The 20,595-nt window shown below is 47.0% G+C and overlaps 1 protein-coding gene across 3 annotated transcripts in view; it reads left to right on the top strand.

The window, feature by feature from the left end:
• CARD11 (caspase recruitment domain family member 11) overlaps positions 1-20,595 on the top strand; it is a 139,941-nt gene that overhangs the window by 87,243 nt on the left and 32,103 nt on the right. For all 3 annotated transcript variants that reach the window (XM_054494580.2, XM_054494581.2, XM_054494582.2), the window contains 7 exons: positions 9,424-9,636; positions 11,269-11,406; positions 12,671-12,996; positions 17,258-17,437; positions 18,357-18,509; positions 19,154-19,279; positions 19,944-20,141. In XM_054494580.2, coding sequence (XP_054350555.1) covers positions 9,424-9,636; positions 11,269-11,406; positions 12,671-12,996; positions 17,258-17,437; positions 18,357-18,509; positions 19,154-19,279; positions 19,944-20,141 — 1,334 coding nt within the window. The remainder of the gene's footprint in view (positions 1-9,423; positions 9,637-11,268; positions 11,407-12,670; positions 12,997-17,257; positions 17,438-18,356; positions 18,510-19,153; positions 19,280-19,943; positions 20,142-20,595) is intronic.

Here is a 20,595-nt window from a genome sequence, read left to right as displayed (position 1 = left end):
GCCACAGTAGAGGTCTCGAATGAGTGAGTCAAGATGTGAGGCCAGCAGCTCTCATGGAATTCGTCCTCAGGTGGGTCACCCTCCTGGTCCTTTGCTTCCCAGGGAAGGTGAGCAACACAGCCCTTCCTGTGGAGCCTGGCCTGGGGGCCTGGCACTTGCTTTTCAGCCATTTGCAGAGAGACTGGTGTGGCCTAGGACCTGTCTCACACTAGAAGTCAAACCCTGCCGAAGGTTGGGTTCGAGGTGCGAGTTGCGACAAGCTCCAGCTAAGACTTAGGTAGGGACGGCGCATCCAACCTGCAAGGCTGTTAAAGTTCAGAGCCTCGGGGCCTCCAGGCACATTTCTGAGAAAACTGCCTTCAAAGAAACTGCCCAGAGCTTGACAAAGCCACTGGGTTCATCCCCGGTGATGAGGCTGAGTCATGCTGAGTTAGAGGGAAGTGTTAGAAGGGAAAATACATTTCGAATTGTGTCTGAGACATTTTTTTTCTTTTGAGGCTAGCTACACTCTCCATAGATTTTTTCCATGAAATATTTCATACATATAAATATGTATATATAATGTGTATCTATGAGACAGAGAACAATGAAACAGACACTCATGTCCCCAGTTGAAGCATAACTTAATTCCCTGTGTCACCAATGTCCCCAGGAGACCTTCCGAGGTCACATCTGTCTGGCTGCCCCTCCCAAGGGGAAGCCATCATTCTGATTTTTATCAGTCCCCTTGTTTCTTGGTATAGTTTTGCCATATATCCTTAACAGTAGGGTTTTGTTTTGTATGTTTAAAAAAAAAATTATTTTTGAGACAGGGTTTCGCTCTGTCTCCCAGGCTGGAGTACAGTGGTATGATGATAGCTCCCTGCAGCCTCGACCTCCTGGGCTTAAGCAATCCTTCCATCTAAGCCTTCTGGGTAGCTGGTTCTACAAGCACGCAACCCCACACCCAGCTAAGTTTTTATTTTTTTGTAGAGACGGGGTCTTGCTATATCGTCCAGGCTGGCCTCAAACTCCTGGCCTCAAACTCCCAGTCTCCCGTCTCGGCCTCCCAAAGTGCTGGGATTTCAGGCATGAGCCATCTCACTCAGCCTTGTTTTACATATATGTATATATATTTTTTAATTTTTTAGAGACAGGGTCTCACTTTCTCCCAGGCTGGAATGTAGTGGTGCGATCATAGTTCATTGCAGCCTCGATCTGCTAGGCTCAAGTGATCCTCCCGCCTCCCAAGTAGCTGGGACTACAGGCGTGTGCCACCATGCCCAGCTACTTTGTTTTTATTTTTTGTAGAGATGGGGTCTCGCTGTGTTTTCCAGGCTAGTCTCAAACTTCTGGCCTCAAGCAATCCTCCCACCTGGGCCTCCCAAAGTGCTGAGATTATAGGCGTGAGCCACTGTGCCCAGCCTGTTTTTGAAGTACTTAGAGACGGTTTTATACCATGCATCTTCTGTGGCTTGCTTTTTCACTCAGCATCATGTTCCTGGGGTGCACCTGTGCTTATGCACATGGTCATATTTCTTTCCATGTTCACTGCTGGGGAGTGCTCCAGTGCTGAATACACAGTTTATTTATCCACGCTGTTGCACGAGGTCTGCGTGTGGTTTCTGGCTTTGGATACACGGTGCTGCTGTTGAACATTCTTGCACAGGTCTCTGGATGCACACGGATAGAATTTCTCTAGGGATGATATCTAGAAGAGACTCCTGGCACGTGTGTTCTGCATGTTCAACCCTACTAGGTGAAACCAACTTGTTTTCCAATCCTTGCAGGTTTTTTTCATACAGTAACAAATGTCTGCAGGTGAGCCCTGCAATAGCGTCCTTACTCTGTCACTCCAAGTGAGAACAGATGCCCCCAGATCATGGCTCCGGGTCTTTGCGATACGAACTCACCCTTCAGCAGGCTGCTTTATCTTGCCTCTCCCTCTGCCTAGCAAACTCCCACTCAAAATGCTTCCAGCTCTCTAAGGAGGGGAACCTCAGAGAGGTCTTCACGTGGAGGAGGCCTGGGCTGGTACCGCAGTTAGACTTGCTGTGTGACCCTCAGCAAGTTGCTAGGGCTCTCTGGTTCTTGGTTTCCTTGTCTACAAAACAAGGGTGAGCATGTCCATCTCTCAGAGCTGCTGCGGTCATTAAATCAGATAATTTCTTTTTTTTTTTTTTGGATACAGAGTCTTGCTCTGTTGCCAGGGCTGGAGTGCAGTGGAACAATCTGGGTTCACTGCAAACTCTGCCTCCCAGGTTCAAGTGATTCTCTTGCCTCTGCCTCCTGAGTAGCTGGGACTACAGGTGCCCGCCACCATGCTCAGCTGATGTTTTGTGTTTTTCATAGAGACGGGGTTTCGCTATGTTGGCCAGCCTGGTCTCGAACTCCTGACCTCAAGTGATCTGCCCACCTCGGCCTCCCAAAGTGCTGGGATTACAGGTGTAATCACCATGCCCAGCCAAATGAGATAATTTCTATAAAGGGTCAGGCACAGTGCCTGGCACGTGGGCAGCCGAGAGGGGAAGCACTTCCTGTTCTGCCAGCAGGGCGTGCGGCTGCCCTCTCTGCAGGGTTCCAGAGGATGCTGTTCGTCCCACCGGGGCTTGTGTGGGCGGCTGACACTTACCACCAACCTGTGAGCAGCTTGCAACTCAGGGGCTGTGTGGGAAACGTCTTTGCACCCTTTGTTCCCAGCACAGTGCTCAGCACAGAGCCAGTTCCCACTCAAGTCGGCTGAGGTTGAAGAGGCCCTTTCACTCCAGGCACTCACAAACTGGTCCACTTTCCCAAGTTCAACTTCACCCCTGGTTGCTAAGCAACTGTGCTGCACAGAGGCATTAACGATGCAACAGGTTTCAACGAGATCCAGGGTCTGCGATTTCACTGCATCTGAGGTAGAAGGGTCTCTTAGCCGGGCATGGTGGTGTCTGCCTATAGTCCCAGCTACTTAGAAGGCTGAGGTGGGAGGATTGCTGGAGCCTGGGAGGTGGAGGCTGCAGAGAGCTACGATGAGGTAGGAGGGTCCCTTTCATCTCTGCTCTGGAAAGAAGATTTTGCCCTAGTTATTTCCTGCTTAGCTGACAGGCCGCTGAGGTGGCTGCCCCGGGTCACCCGGGTCCCGGGAGGAAGGCTTTCTATGTCACTGAGCACTCTTGTAACAGGTGGTTGGCATGTGCCAGCTACAACCTCCTTGTTCATGAAAGCTGATAAGAAATGCTTCTTGGTCCATCCAGACCTGCCTGTCTTCTGGCCTTGACCTGCTGTTTAATTCCTAGGCATGTGCCTTCTGACCCCACAAAAGGTATAAGCTTCTTAACACCTGCCTTTCAGCTCTCTTGTGCATTCATGGTGCTGAGCAAGTCTTTGTACTAAGCAGATGTCTTTACTAGTTAGGAGGCTTTGGGCTGCAAATCACAGTAGACCCAACTTCACAAGGCTTGGGACAAAGAGCATTTATATCTTACAGGAGTCCAGAGGTGGGAGGGGTACAGGCTGAGATGCAGTGACCCAAACCATCACATCCACCTCTAGACACTCACAGCCAAAAGCCCAAGGACAAGGTGTCCCTGTTAAAAATCAAGGAAAACCTCCAGAGCCGCCCCCAGTGCATGTTCCTGCAGGTTGCATGGCCAAAAGCACTTCACCTGCTTGTTTCTACACTACCGGTAGAGACCAAACGAGGGCTGCTCTTTGCAGCTCAAAAGATATTCAGCCTCCCTGAAGCATCAGACTGCCTGGCTTTTGGGGAAAAAAAAAAAAAAAAAAGGATTCTGTTAGCAAGAAGTCGGGAGTAGTGTGGAGAGACACCAGCGGTGCCTGCCACCTAGTCAATAAATAATTCATTGAATAAAATTCTTAGGCTGTCCACTTCTTGAAAATAATAAAAGCAAGTACATTTCCCTTTGTGAATGCAAATGATCACGTGGTCATGTTGTCAGAATGAGCCGTTGTCGTGGGGATGTCTATGGTGTTGCTGGCTTTGACCCGGGTAGCCAGTGCCATGTGTTAGCAAAAGGCTCATAGAGGTCAGGACTTAAGGCAGTGAACTAAGGAGGTTGTCAACTATACAAAGTTCATTGGATTCAATGGAGACCAAATCCTCATTTTTAATTACTTTAAATCTAACTTTTGCTCATGACAGAAAATAGATATTTTTACTCAAGGCACTTTGGTTGCAGGGAACAAAATCCCACTTGAAATATCTCAGATTGGCCAAGAGTGGTGGCTCATGCCTGTAATCCCAGCACTTTGGGAGGCTGAGGTAGGAGGATCGTTTGAGACTAGCCTGGGCAAACTACAACATGGTGGTGCATGCCTGTAGTGAGACCCTGTCTCTACAAAAAATGTTCAAAACAGCCAGGGGTGGAGGCACACACCTGTAGTCCTAACCACTCAGGAGGCTGAGGTGGGAGGATTGCTTGAGCCTAGGAGTTTGAGGCTGCCATGGGCTAGGATTGCTCCACTGCATTCCAGCCTGGGTGGCAGAGCGAAACTCTGTCTCTAAAAATAATAATTTTTAAAACAAATTTAATAGCTCAAATTAGCAGGGAAGGTGGAAGGATACTGAAGGCCTACAACAAGGACCAGACACCACAGAAGGCCAAGGCTCATGAGGTTGGGAACTGAGTTATGCACCAAGAGAGATGACCCCGACCATCCGCTTCTCATGGAACCTCATGGGCTCACCATGGCACCACTCGGTAGACCAGCTTCCTCTGCTTGCTGGTCTCTTCTCTGCCCTCATAGCCTTGACCTGCCTGCATGTCTCCTCACCCTGGCTGAGCTCCAACCTCCATGGCTACACCAATGCCACCTTCTAGCTCAATTGCCCCCAGCACACTCACCCATCCCACCACTATGAAATCCCCAGGTCCAGGAATTTGGCTATGGCTAAAGAAGAACATCTCATAATGATAAAATGGTCAATCCACCAGGAAGCTATAAGAGTTATAAGCATATGCACCTATCAGAGCCCCAGATACATGAAGCAAAGATGGACAGAGCTGGAGGGAGAGATACACAATTCAACAATAAGAGTTGAAGACGTTGGCCAGGCGCAGTGGCTCATGCCTGTAGTCCCAGCACTTTGGGAGGCCAAGGCGGGCAGATCACCTGAGGTCAGGAGTTCGAGACCAGCCTGGCCAACATGGAGAAACCCCATCTCTACTAAAAATACAGGATTAGCCAGGCACGGTGACAGGCACCTGTAATCCCAGCTACTCAGGAGGCTGAGGCAGGAGAATCACTTGAACCCAAGAGGCAGAAGTCGCAGTGAACCGAGATCATGCCATTGCACTCCAGCCTGGGCGACAGAGTGAGATTCTGTCTCAAAAAAAAAAAAAAGAGTTGAAGATGTTATTACTTTACTTTGAATAATGGATAGAACAACTAGGCAGAAGATCAACAAATAAGAAACCTGCACAACACTATAAACAAACCAGACCTGGCTGGGCGTGGTGGCTTACACCTGTAATCCCAGCATTTTGGGAGGCCAAAGCAGGTGGATCACTTGAGGTCAGGAATTCAAGACCAGCCTGGCCAACATGGTGAAACCCTGTCTCTACTAAAAATACAAAAATTAGCCAGACGTGCTGGCTGGAACCCAGGAGGAGAAGTTGGAGTGAGCCAAGATTGCACCACTGCACTCCAGCCTGGGTGACAGAGGGAGGCTCTGTATCAAAAAAAAAAAAAACAAAAAAAAACAAACTAGACCTAACAGACATCTGTAGTACACTGTCTGACAGCAGCAGAATAATACATTAATCTATGAACAAGTTCCTCCCAAAGTTAGTTTGGCCTCTGCCCAGGAATGAACAAGGACTGCTTGGAGGTTAGAAGCAAGATGGAATTGGTTAGGTCAGATCTCTTTCACTGTCAGAATTTTCTGTTATAACTTTTGCAAAGGCAGTTTTACCTCCTCCCTTACAAAAGTAGAAAAAGAAGAGCTAACTAAACCTAAAGCAAGGAAAAGAAAGGAAATAATCAGGACTAGGGCAGAAGCAAATGAACCTGAGAATAGAAAAGGAATACAGAGAATTAATGAAACCAAAAGTTGGTTCTTTGATGTATCAACGAAATAAGAGAGAAGATGCAAATTACTAGAATCAGAAATGAAAGAGGGGAAATTATAACTGAACTTATAGAAATAAAAAGAAGTATGAAGGGAACTGTGAGCAATTGCTGCCAATAAATTAGATAACTTAGATATAATGGACAAATTCCTAGAAAGACACAAACTACTGAAACTGGCTCAAGACAAACAGAAAATATGAACAGACCTGTAATAAGTAAGGAGGCTGAATTTGTAAAAATAATCCACAAAGAAAAACCCATGCCCAGATGTCTTCACTTGTAAGTTCTACCAAACAAAAGAAAAATTAATATCAATTCTTAAAAGCCTCTTCCAAAAAGCAGAAGAGGAAGAAACACTTCCTAAATCATTCTGAGGCCAATATCAAAACCAGACAATGACATCACAGGAAAAGAAAACTACAGACCAATATCTCTTATGAATATGAATGCAAAAATCCTATTTTAAAAAACTAGTTAATTAAATGCAGCAACATATAAAAAGAATTATATACTATGACTATATAGGATTTATGCCAGGAATACAAGGTTGGTTTAACATCTGAAAGTCAGGTAGTGTAACCCTATCAATAGAATAAAAATCAAAAACCACATGGCAACCTCAATAAATGCAGAAAAAGCATCTGACAAAATCAAGAAACCTTTCAGGATAAAAACATTCAATAGACCAAGAAGGTAAGAAAACTTCGTCAACCTGATAAAGGACATCTATCTTAAAACAAAAGCAAAAGCCTACAGCTAATGTCATACTTGACAGTGAAAGATTGGATGCTGTCCGTTAACATCACTAACAAAGCAAGGATTCCTGCTGTCAACATTTCTATCTAACATTGTACTGGAGGTATTTTAGCCAGAGCAATTAGGCAAGGAAGAGAAATAAAAGGCACCCAGATTGGAAAGACAGAAGTAAAACTACATTTATCTGCAAATGACATGATCTTATATATAGGATATCATAAGATGTCTCTAACAAACTAACAGAACTAATAAATGATTTTGCAAGGTTGCAGAATACAAGGTCAATATACAAAAATAAATTATATATCTATAGACCAGCAATGAATATCCCACAAATGAAATTAAGAAAAAAACTCCCATTTATAGTGTCATCAAAAATAATGAAATACTTAGGAATATATTTAACAAAAGAAGTGCAAGACTTGTACACTGAGAACTATGAAACATTGCTGAAAGAAATTAAAGAAGATTTAAAGAAAGACATCCCCATGTTCATAGATCAGAAGATTTAATGTTGTTAGGTAGCAGTACTCTCCAAATTGATCTACATATTCAGCAGATTCACTACCAAAATACCAACTGCCTTTTTTGCAGAAATTGACATCCTAATCCTAAAATTAGGTAAAAGGCACCTAATAGCCAAAACAATCTTGAAAAAGAACAAGGTTGGGAGACTCATACTTCCCAATTTCAAGGCCTACTACAAATCTACAAATCTTCAGTAATCAAGACAATGTAGTATTGGCATAAGGATACACATATAGATCAATGGAATAGAATCAATAGTGCAAAAACAAATGTTTACTTTTATGGTCAGTTGATTGTCAACAAGGGTAGCAAGATCATTCAATGGGGAAAGAATAGTCTTTTCAAACAAACTGTGCTTGGACAACTGGACGTCCACACATAAAATAATGCAGTTAGACGCCTACCTCACGCCATACACAAAAATTAACTCAAAATGGATCATCCTCAATGTAAGAACTAAGGTATAATATTCAAAGGAAAAAAACAGGAGTAAGTCTTCATCATCTGGAGTTAGACAATGGTGTTTCGGATACATGCCAAGAGCACAAGTGAAAAAAAGAAAAAATAAATAAATTGGACTATCTCAAAATTTAAAACTTTTGTGCTACAAACAATGCTTTTAAGAAAGTGAAAAGACAACTGACAGAATGGGAGAAAATATTTGCAAGTCATATATCTGATAAGTGGCTTGCATCCAGAATACATAACAAAATCCTACAACTCAATAATAAAAAGACAAACAACACAATTTTAAAGTGGGCAAAGGATTTGAATAGACATTTATCAATGCACACAAATGGCCAATATGCACATGAAAAGATGCTCAATATCATTAGTCATTAGGGAAATGCAAATCAAAACCACAGTGAGATGCTACTTCACACTCAGTAGGAGAGCTGTAATAAAAAAGACAGACAATAACAAGTGTTAGCAAGAATATGGAGGAATGAAAACCCTCATGGCTTGCTGGTGGCAATGTAAAATGATGCAGCTGCTTTGGAAAACAGTTTGGCAGTTCCTCAAAATGTTAAATATAGAGTTGCCATACGGCCTAACAATGCACTCCTATGTATCTACCCAAGGGAAATAAAAACATACAGTCACACAAAAACTTTTATATGAATGTTCATAGCAGCATTGTTCATAATAGACAAAAGGTAGAAACAAGTCAAATATCCATTAGTGAATGAACAGACAAGCAAAATGTGGCGTGTCCATGCAGTGAAAAAATCACTGAGCAATTTAAAATAAATGAAGTCCTGATACATGCTACAACAGGAACAACCCTTGAAAAGTTGCTGAGTGAAAGAAGCCAGCCATGAAAGACCATAAATTGTAGGATTTCACTTGTATAAAATGTACAGAAAAGGCAAATCTATACAGACAGAAGGTGAACGAGTGGTTACACAGGGCTGGAGGGGCAGGGATTAGAGGGAAATTGAGAGTGGCTAATAAAGGGTGAGGAGCTTCTTTTTGAAATGACGGAAATGATTTTAAATTGATTGTGGTGGTGGTTGCACAACTCTGTGAATATACTAAAATCATTGAATTGAACATATTAAAAAGGTAACTTGTATGCTATGTGAATTATATCACAATAAAGCTATTTTTAAAAATGAATGACTTAGATCTATATGTATCCACCTAGATAAATCTCAAAAAAAAATGTAAAGGGAGAAAAACATGTTGAAAAAGGAAATATATAGTATGACACCATTTATGTGAAATTTTAAAACAAAAACCAATAGTATATATTGTTTAGGGAACTATACATTTTTAGTAAGACATAAAAACTTGGATGGAAAGGGTAGACTCCAACCGCAGGATTTTCCCTCTCTGCCCTATAAATAATCTTTTTAAAAATTTATGGCTTAAAGTTCCATTGTTTATGTTTAGTATATAAGGAAATATATATTTTTATATTCATACCCCCTTTCTTAGATAAAAGGTAAAATGCCATATATACTTTACTGTACAGGACTTTTTTTAACCTAATATATTCTAGAGATCACTCCAGAGGAGTTGATAGAGCTGTTCCAGTGAGACTGTTTTATTAAGCTTGTTGGGGTTTATGTCTAAAAGGAGGAGGGCCAGAGATGGATGACTACATGGAGACGCTGAAGGATGAAGAGGACGCCTTGTGGGAGAATGTGGAGTGTAACCGGCACATGCTCAGCCGCTATATCAACCCTGCCAAGCTCACGCCCTACCTGCGTCAGTGTAAGGTCATTGATGAGCAGGATGAAGATGAAGTGCTTAATGCTCCTATGCTGCCATCCAAGATCAACCGAGCAGGTAACCTTAGGACCTCTTTGCGGGAGAGGGAGGGCTACCGCACACGGCAACTTCCAGACATACCCTTTGGTAGCTGTACCAAAATGAAGTTGCTCTAGGTCAGGGATTTTTAAACTGGGGTCCACAGACCATCACCTACCCATTTGTGTATAGAACTCAAGCTGTCTGTGTATAGAACTCAAAGGATCCATAAACTGGGAGGGGGGAAGAAATGCCATTTTATTTTACCAACCTCAACTGCAATTTAGCTTTGCCCTCAATTGCAAATGTCAGGAAGCCACAAATTACAGGAGTGATTAGTAATTCTTGTGACTTAGGCAACAATGAAAATTACAGATCTCTTCCTATCACTACAGCTACTGCAAATCTCTCAAAATGCCACTTACACTCTTCTCTCTTTCAAAATTACAGTACTTATTAGACCTGCCGAGAGGTCTTGTTATTTAATGCATTAATAAAGAAGTACGTTACTGAAACACAAATTTATTTAATATTTGATAACTGGATTTTATTATAATTGGTTTCTTTTGTAATCTGATGTACTTTATCTGTTTAAAAATATTATTCCGAGAAGGGTTCCACAGGCTTTTCTAGCCTGACTTCCGGGGCAGGGGGGTGGGTAGGACACTTTATCATATTCAGTAAAGGTAATAAACATGGTTTGTGAAGCTTGTTTTAATTTTATATTATGGACATGTGTATACACATGTACTTGTAGAGTTATCTTTGTTTATGGTCACTAGACCACAATGTTAAATGTTTTTCTTTCTATGGATCAGTTTAGAAGGTTTGATAATCACTGTCCCCCAGCGTGGCTGGTAATAAGTGGCTCATCAGCTGCGACTCTCTGGCATCCATGGCAGACATCACTAATCAGCATGCTTTCCCACTGAGCTTGGATGTAACTTTGGAATGTTTCTCAAAACAGTACTGCAGGCGGCTTCACCAAACAATCGGGGTTGACATAACATCAAATTTATTTCTTCTCTCCGTCCTAGGGAAAAGGTCCAGTTTTAAGACCTACCTTTCTTCTTCCATATCTCAGAAGAATATCTGAAAATAAAATGTTTAAGGAAGGGCCCAGAAATGTAAGCAATAAGTGGAATCAATAGTATAGAAACTGGGACCTGCTGGGGAAATTACATTTAAGGTGTTTCCAGGTTGTGTAATAATCCCAAAGAAAAATCTAGAACTATCCCTGCTTCCTATGATTTTTCCTAGCCCCTCACCCAAAGATTTATCTTCCTGCTCTCAATCCCAGAGAACCATGTATTATTCCATAATTTTTATCATGCTTCCAACCTCCTTCAGTCATAGAAGACCTGGTGCCTACATGGTTCATTTTGGCCCCGGTCAGTTGGGAAACTCTTCAAAACTGGGGCGGCAATTCCATTTATCCTGGTTCTACCAGCTTATTAGAAAAAGAAAACAAATGCCCACCGAATCCCTGCGGAGGGCCTGGCACTTTGATTTACGTCATCTGGGCTCCAAGATACAACTCAGAAGTGATAGAATATGGGGAGACTGTCTTCTTACAGTTGATTAAAGGATACAAGTCCAGGATGAGACCAGCCAGAGACTTGCGTTCCATCAGATATGTATTCTCACAGAGTGGTCTGGTCTTTCCCCTAGGCCGGCTGTTGGACATTCTACATACCAAGGGGCAAAGGGGCTATGTGGTCTTCTTGGAGAGCCTGGAATTTTATTACCCAGAGCTGTACAAACTGGTGACTGGGAAAGAGCCCACTCGGAGATTCTCCACCATTGTGGGTAAGTGCTTTTGCCATTGGGAACATCTGGACTCTAAGAGGAGGGGCGTGTGTGTGAGTGTGTGTGTGTGTGTGTGCGTGTCCTCAGTAGTGGCATGGTTCTTAAGCTGTGAATCTATGACATATAGAACTGGGGTCTGTCAACCACTTATTTTGCTTGATGATGAAAGGTTAACGGGGGCAAAGGGAAGCAGGAGCCAAGAGAAGTGGGTGTTCAAGGACCATCCCCCATGAATGGCGCCAGGTGGAACACAAGTTCATTCTACCCCGTAGATCTTGTCCTTGCCTTGGCTGCATTCTTTCTAGTGTCTCATGGGCCAGAGCCCTTGAGCATCTTGCCTTCTTAATCTTCCTTTCTAAACATTCTTGAATCAGTCTTCTCTCCCTCCCCAACACTTCCCACAGTCCAGACTCCCACAACCCCATCAACTCTCTATATCCATTCCTGATCTGTTCCAGTGCTTTCTCCATTCTTCCTCCCCTATTTAAAACCCTTTGGTGGTTTTTCATTGCTTCTTTGTAAAGACCCAGGTCTTGGCCAGGCACAGTGGCTCATGCCTGAAATTCCAACACTTTTGGAGGCTCCAGCCATAGAATTGCTTGAGCCCAGGAGTTCCAGGCTGCAATAAGCATGCCCCTGCACTCCAGCGTGGGTAACAGAGCGAGATCCTGTTTCAAAATATAAAAAAAAGACCCAGGTCTTTAATGCAGCTCACAAGGACCCTTCATGATCCAGTCCCTGCTGACACCCCCAGCTTCGCCTTTCTCTTCTCTCTCTCTCCTTCAGCCACTTTGGTCTTCGTTCAGTTCCTGAAATATGCCAAGTTCCTCCCTCCTCCCCATATGGCCTTGGCAATGTTGTTCCCCTTTCCTAGAATGCCTTTTCCCTCCCGAACTTAATATTTTACCTCAACCATCAGGAGCCTTCTCCAACCCTCTCTGCCCACGAGGCTGGATCTGGGCCCCTGCTACACACTCTCATAGCCCCATCTACCTTTACTTTGTGAAATCCTCACGGTCTGTAATTCTATTTGTGGTATCATTTGATTTTTTTAAGTGTGTTTCTCTTGTTACACCATAAGATCTCCCGGGGCCAAGGCTGTGAGTCTCGCTCACTCTGAATCCCCAGTGCCTCGTGGGCAGAGTGAGTAAAAAGCTCGCACAACGTTGGTGAGTGAGTGAATGAATGGCACCTGCCCTGCGTCTGGAACCTCCTTTTTCCACTTCCCAGTCCTCAGGCCTGACTGGGTGCCCCCTCTCCACAGTGGAGGAAGGCCACGAGGGCCTCACGCACTTCCTGATGAACGAGGTCATCAAGCTGCAGCAGCAGATGAAGGCCAAGGACCTGCAACGCTGCGAGCTGCTGGCCAGGTTGCGGCAGCTGGAGGATGAGAAGAAGCAGATGACGCTGACGCGCGTGGAGCTGTTGACCTTCCAGGAGCGGTACTACAAGATGAAGGAAGAGCGGGACAGCTACAATGACGAGCTGGTCAAGGTGAAGGACGACAACTACAACTTAGCCATGCGCTACGCACAGCTCAGTGAGGAAAAGAACATGGCGGTCATGAGGAGCCGAGACCTCCAACTCGAGGTGAGGGGTGCCCAAGGGCTACTCCGCCAGGGTGACCCGGGGGAAACAAATGTCACCAGGGCTCAAGTCCCCCATAAAGCAGGTGCAGGCACATGCACATGGTCTACTGGAGCTTCCTGCCAGCCAGGTGAGAGGGAATGGAGGACACAGGGCCTCTGGGAGTCCTAGGTCCACTATGCGCCTGCACGTGTACCCATAGTGCTTAGCGCTACCAGTTCAGCGGCCTACATCCCCTATGCGCATGGGCAGACATGCGCACAAGGACAGACCCAGTGCAGCTTTCCACCACCCGCTCGGTCCCAGATCCACCTTGTGCATGCGCGCGCAGACCCGGTGAGGCTCGCGGAATGGCTCACTCCGCAAATCAGTTAAGGTGATTTACATCTTCTTTTTTCTTTTCTTTTATTTTCCTTTCTTTTCTTTTTTCTTTTCCTTTCTTTCTTTCCTTTTCTTTTCCTTCTTTCCTTCTTCCCTCCTTCCTTCCTTCCTTCCTCTCTCTTCCTTCCTTCTTCCTTCCTTCTTCCTTCCTTCCTTTCTTTTCTTTCTTTTCTTTCTTTCTTTTTTTCTTTTTTTTTTGAGACAGGGTCTTCCACTGCCCAGTCTTCTCACTGAAGCCTTGACCTCCTAGACTCAAGCGATCCTCCTGTCTCAGCCTCCAAAGTAGCTGGGACTACAGGTGCCCACCATCACGCCAGGCTATTCTTTCCATTTTTTTTGTAGAAAAGGGGTATTGCTATTTTGCCCAGTCTGGTCTGCAACTCCTGGGCTCAAGTGAACTGCCTGCCTTGTCCTTCCAAAGTGGTGGGATTGCAGGTATGAGCCATTGCACCTGGCCTCGTTCATTCTTTCTGTTTATTGAGTGCCATCGGGTACCAGACTTTTTGTTTTTGGGTTTTTTGGAGGGGTTTTTTGGACAGAGTCTCACTCTGTCACCCAGGCTGGAGTGCAGTGGTGTGATCACAGCTCACTGTAGCTTTGGCCTTGCAGGCTCAGGTGATCCTCCCACCTTAGCCTCCCAAGTAGCTGGGACTACAGGTACACGCTATGCCAGCTAATTTTTTTCTATTTTTTTCCTACCTACCGCCCCACTTTTTCTATTTTTAGTAGAGACAGGGTTTTGCCATGTTGCCCAGGCTGGTCTTGAACTCCCGGGCTCAGGCAATCTGCACACTTGGCCTCCCAAAGTGCTGGGATTACAGGTATAAGCCACCACACCTGGCCCCAGGCTCTTTTCCAGGGATACATAGCTCAAGACTAAAACCCTGCTGTCGTGGAACTAACATTGTAATCAGAAAACAAATGCATAAATACTTGGTAGAAATGAGTGCTATCAAGAAGAGACAGGGCGTGAGGACAGAACATGAGGGTTGCTACTTTAAATAGGGTGGCCAGGAAAGGTCTCTGAGAAGGAGACACATGAACAGAGATCTGAAGGGATGAAAGGAGCCAACCATGCAAGTCTCAGGGGGAAAGCACTTGCAAAGGCCACAAGTAGGGGGCATGTTTTTTTGTTTTTGTTTTTGAAGAAACAGCAGGAAGGCTGGGCTTGGTGGCTCACACCTGTAATCCCAGCATTTGGGGAGGCCAAGGCGGGAGGATTGCTTCAGTCCAGGAGTTTGAGACCAGCATGGGCAACATGGCAAAACCCCATCTCTACAAAAATAAGCCAGGCATGGTGGTATGTGCCTGTAGTCCCAGCTACTGGGGGGAATAAGGCAGGACGATTGCCTGAGCCTGGGAGGTCGAGGCTGCAGTGAGCCATGCCTGTCAAAAGAAAGAACGAAAGGAAGGAAGGAAGGAAGGAAGGAGGGAGGGAGGGAGGGAGGGAGGGAAGGAAGGAAGGAAGAGAGAGAAAGAGAAAAAGAAGGAAGGAAGGGAAGGAGGGGGGGAGAGAGGGAAGGGAGGAAGGAAGGAAGGAAGGAAGGAAGGAAGAGAAAGAAGTGAAAGAGAAAAGAAATGGCAGGAGAGTCAGTGGGGCCAGAGCCAAATAAACAAATGGTGCAGAAGGGAGTGGAAGGGATGGCGGGGTCCAGATCGTGGGGGCATGGTAAGAACTTTGGGATTTATTCTAGTTGTGGTGAGAAGCCTCTGAAGGATTGAGAGCTGAGGAGTGACAATTGATTTATATCTGAGAAGGATCACTCTGGCTGCTGGGTGGAAAACAGACTCACAGAATATTTATTAAGCACCTGCCACGTGTGAGGCACTGTGCTAAGCACTGTGGGAGACATGGGGATAAATAACGTGAGCTGTGCACAGGTCACTTACAATTTAGTGAAGCAGACAGATCTGTAAACAGTCCACCAGGAATTCAGGTGAATTGAGTCAGTGGCATAGCAGGCAATAGTGTTTTGGTTAGAAGCATGAGCTTTGTAAGTCCTGTAGTTTTGAGTTCAAATTCTGGCTTTATGCTTTACTATTTACTTAGCTATTGGCCTCAGTTTCCTCATTTGCAGATGGCAATAATGAAAGTAATACCTGTGCCCTAGGATTGCTGGGATACTGAACCGTAAGTCTTTGGCGGAGTGGCTGACCCTGTAAGCACCCCACAATGCTAGCGCCCCATGCCTGCTCGTGTGGGACCTGGGACTTAGCAAGGGACGCTTGGGTTAAGCTTTGAAGATGCTGAGGAGCTTTTTTTTTTTTTTTTTTTTTTGCCTGAGCAGGAGGAGAGATTTCTATGCTGTTTTTACCTAGGATTTGGGGAAGTTACCCTGTGGCAGGGACTTAACGAGTTTCTCTCCCGGAACTTTCTCCTGTGTTATGTTTCCCTGGAGATACATTAATAGTGAGAAAGTGTTAAGTAGAATTTGGAAGACCATCTGGCCAGCAGAGTCCCTGGCTGGTTTTCTTGGCCTCGGGCTGCTTCCTGCACACCCCTTTCTTCATCGTCTCAGGTTAATCACTGGGGTGCAGGAGCTGGTCTTTTCTTGCTAAAGCCACTGCTCTCTACCTGCCAGATTCCTTGAGATGATTCTCCCTCCAAGACTAGATTTGAAAAATGACACTCTCCCCTTTGGTGCCTCCTTTCTTTATAACCTTCGAATGCAACCTTCTTGTTTGGGATATTTTAGCAAAGCCGATGTGTTTGGGGAGGCACACAGGTTAGTCTCACAGGTTGAAGAAGTCTTCTGCTGGTCCCAGTTCCTGACACTAAACTCTTGAGTGTGAAAATCAGCACATCTCCACTTGTCTCATTTCCAGATGCAATAGCTGCCTCCTCCAGGAAGCCACTCTTTCTGCCTAAGTCTGGGGAAGTTCTTTAGGCTGGAGAGCCTGTGAAATTACAATTCAGTGGATTTCAGGCTGTCTCCTCCTTCTCCTTTCCCTTCTCCTTCTCCTCCTCCTCTTCCTCTCCTCCTCCTCCTTCCTCCTATTCTTCTTCTTCTCCTCCTCCTCTTCCTTCTTCTTCTTTCTTCTTCTCCTTCTCCTCCTCCTTCTTCTTCCCCTTTCTCTTCCTCTTCCTCTCCTCCTTCCTCCTCCTCCTCTCCTCCTCTTCTTCCTTCTTCTCTCCCTCCTCTTCTTCCTCTTTTTCCTCTTCTTCCTCCTCCTCTCCTTCTCCTTCTCTTTCCTCCTCTTCCTCTTCTTCTTTCTCTTCCTCTTCTTCTCCTTTCTCTTCTTCCCCTTCCTCTTCTTCTTCCTCTACTTTTCTTCTTCTCCTCCTTCTCCTGCTTTTTCTTCTTTCTTTTTCCTCTTCCTCCTCCTCTTCCTCTTCCTTTTTAGCAACAGTGCTATTTATCCAAATAAAATCTTGTGTGAAACCCAAAAGAACAAACCACACAAGCAGAGCTGTTCTGGGATGTGAAGTCAGTGTGGATGCCCAGAACCCCGACTTCTCAACCATCTCCTCCTTCCCCCTGGGTAACCCCTGGATTCTTCAGGGGAATCCTTGAGTTCCAAGGATCAGAATTTGAAACCCATCAGAGAAGGGCGTTGAAGTGGGAAACACCAACTTGGATCTCTTTTATCCCAAAATCCATAACCTGTTCCACCCGACAAAGGTTGAGGAAATTTTCTCTGAGGCCTGTAGCCCCTTTGGAGCTATTCTAAATAGACTAATCAGGAACTCTCCATCAACAGGGAGATGACAGTTTGTTTCACTGGAGAAGGTTTCTTGGAGCCCTTCTCTGCCCCTGGAAGAAGGAGAAAGGGGCATAACTCAGGTTATGCTGCCAGCTCAGTGGGATCGGGGGAAGCATTGCCTTTTCTGAGTGTTTCTTGCCACCTGCCTTCTCCCCTCGGCACCCTTGGGGTATTTCAGATCGATCAGCTAAAGCACCGGTTGAATAAGATGGAGGAGGAATGTAAGCTGGAGAGAAATCAGTCTCTGAAACTGAAGAATGACATTGAAAATCGGCCCAAGAAGGAGCAGGTTCTGGAACTGGAGCGGGAGAATGAAATGCTGAAGACCAAAAACCAGGAGCTGCAGTCCATCATCCAGGTGAGAGCCTGGGGGCGGGGCCAGCGCGGGCAGCGGGAGGGTGAGGGCTTGGGGTTGGGGGAAATGACGAACCTGCCAGGTTGTGAGTCCCTGAGCCTCACCCACACCGTGCTGACTGCAGGATCACAGACATGCATGCCACCCTCGGGCACCTTTTTCTCCTCCTCTGTAAAGCGGTGACCCCACCACCCATTTGTCAGAGACAGGAGATCATGCTTGGGAAAACGTGCTTATTTGAAGCACTCCAGGAAACTCACCAACCACGTGGAAATCAATGCCCTGAGCACTGTGGGAAGAGACGAGGACATCTAGGAAACCTACATGCCCTTAAAGATTCCAAGAAACCCAACTCTAAGCTCCGTGCCACTTGTTCCAACCTCAAATGCCTCCCCACACTTGTCATCGCCGAATCACTTGTGGGCACGGAGGTGGAAGTTGCTGAGGAGTGACATCCCAAAACGTATCTGCAGGGCAAGAAAAAAAACATGCATCCTCCTGCTCCCTCCAGAACAGTTCCCCCAGGAGCGGCTGCCTGGTATTTGAGGCTCTGTTTCAGAGCCGAGGATGAACCCAGCTTCTCCAGAACAGATTCCTCGGTATTTCAGGGGCAGCATCTAAAAAGGGTTTCGGGTGCAGCAACTGTTTCTCTGCATTCCGATAAGCTCCAGGGAGAACAAAAGGCCCAGGATACGCTCAAGCAAAAGCCAGTTTTCTGCTTCTTTCCAGGCAATAAACTTCTTAAATGCTAAGCTTCTTAGAGACCCCAGGGGACATACATCTCTTCTTGCCTCTACCTTCCAGGCACAAAACCTTCTGCTCTGTCCGTGTCTGTTGCTGGTTCTTCTGTCCCCTGCCTTCCAGGACCACTTGGCTCCTCACCCTGACCCTGACCCTGTTAAACCTCCTCCCTCCCACCCAGGCCGGGAAGCGCAGCCTGCCAGACTCGGACAAGGCCATCCTGGACATCCTGGAACACGACCGCAAGGAGGCCCTGGAGGACCGGCAGGAGCTGGTCAACAGGATCTACAATCTGCAGGAGGAGGCCCGCCAGGCAGAGGAGCTGAGAGACAAGGTGGGAGTGGGGATCGCCTGCCCAGCAGTGCCCTCGGCCGGCCCCCTTCACACCAGGGGGCAGTGGTGTGTGTCAGCAGGACCTCCCTGACCCCACACTCCTTTCCAGGGACTAGGTCAGACCCCGGCATAAATCCCCTGTACTTCCCAGTATTCAGCCCCTGGCAGAAGCTGCAGTTTATCAACCAGATGAGGGCCTGAGGGCAGGAGCAATGTGGGCAGAGGGGAGGGTGAGGGCTTGGGATTGGGGGAACCCACATACCCGCCAAGGTGTGAGTCTCAGAGCCTCACCCGCACCTTGTGGATTGCAGGATGCCAGATGTGCCGGCCACCCTTGGGCATTTACAAGCTATTGCACCAGCTTAGCACCTGTGTCCCCCTCCTGATTGAGACCACACTGTCCTCCCCTACGTTACCTGGTCTGTAGTGGGTTCACGACAATGCTGGGTTGATTGGCTCCTACCTTGAGCCCCAGTGGTCAGGTAGCCGGTTCTCAGAAGGGCAGGCCATGTCCTGACCATGCCAGCTTAGGGAGGGACAGGCCAGCTCCAGCCAGCCGGCGGGAAGGCAGGAGCCAAGAACAGCTTTCAGCCCTGACCTATTGATTGCTCGATGCACATATTGATTTCTCTGTGTGGTTCACAGTACCTGGAGGAGAAGGAGGATCTGGAGCTCAAGTGCTCGACCCTGGGGAAGGACTGTGAAATGTACAAGCACCGCATGAACACGGTCATGCTGCAGCTGGAGGAGGTGGAGCGGGAGCGGGACCAGGTACAGGCACCACCTGCAGCATGCAGGGCGGCAAGGCTGCACAGCGGGCCCACACCCCAGACCACCGGGTCCTTCAGAGTGTTTTGTCCAGTGCAACGTCACTGACGATGCAGGGATCACTCCTGAATCCATCTTTCCCATTTCTGTTCCAAAGATGAATTCTATCCCAAAAGGCTTTTGGAAGTCACAGGCGTTTGGGTATCAGGGGGCTCCGAGCTGGGTTCCAGCAGCTCCCACAACCAAACATGGTTCTTAAATGTTCTCTGTTCTCTTGGGTGAGAGGATGGGTTCAGATCCAGCCTTGTCATTCATAAGTGTATGCCCATAGGCAAGCTGCCACCCCTGACCTCAGCGCCCTCCCTCATCTATAAAATGGGGATAATTATGGTAGCACCTCCTCATAGGGACAGGCTGTGGCCTTCCAGGGATACTTTATCAAAGCTCTCAACACAGAGCCTGCCACTAGCAAGGGTCGAACCATCGGCTCTGTGATCACGTTAATGAAGAAGGTAGTGACTGACACGCCCAGGGGTCAGGCTGCAGACGAGAGCCACAGATGATGTGGCTGGCCCCTGGGTTGGAGACGATGCCTGTCCCTGGGCCCAGCTGGATTTGGCTGGGGTGCAACCCCCAAAGCAGCCTTTGTCCCGCTTCTCCCTGGCAGGCCTTCCACTCCCGAGACGAAGCTCAGACGCAGTACTCGCAGTGCTTAATCGAAAAGGACAAGTACAGGAAGCAGATCCGCGAGCTGGAAGAGAAGAATGACGAGATGAGGATCGAGATGGTGCGGCGGGAGGCCTGCATTGTCAACCTGGAGAGCAAGCTGCGGCGCCTCTCCAAGGACAGCAGCAACCTGGACCAGGTGAGGTGGGATGGGCAGGGCCCCACGCCTGAAGCCAGGTGCCCCCTGGCGCCCACGGAGGGCTGTGGCCAGTTGCCGCCTCCCTGTGGAGACCTGCACCTGAAGCCAGGTGCCCCCTGGCACCCACGGAGGGCTGTGGCCAGTCACCACCTCCCCGTGGGGCCCCACACCTGAAGCCAGGTGCTCCCTGGCGCCCACTGAGGGCTGTGGCCAGTCACCGCCTCCCCATGGAGACCCACGCCTGAAGCCAGGTGCCCCCGGCACACACTGAGGGCTGTGGCCAGTCGCCACCTCCTTGTGGGGCCCCACACCTGAAGCCAGGTGCCCCCTGGCGCCCACTGAAGGCTGTGACCAGTCACTGCCTCCCTGTGCAATGAATGGCTTCTTGTCCTTTGTTTAGTTTTGTTTTGCTTTTGAGACAGGGTCTCACTCTATCGCCCAGGCTGGAATTCAG

Source organism: Pongo pygmaeus, chromosome 6, assembly GCF_028885625.2.
Source record: "Pongo pygmaeus isolate AG05252 chromosome 6, NHGRI_mPonPyg2-v2.0_pri, whole genome shotgun sequence".
Lineage (NCBI taxonomy): Eukaryota > Metazoa > Chordata > Mammalia > Primates > Hominidae > Pongo > Pongo pygmaeus.
This window is presented reverse-complemented; position numbering and strand designations above follow the sequence as displayed.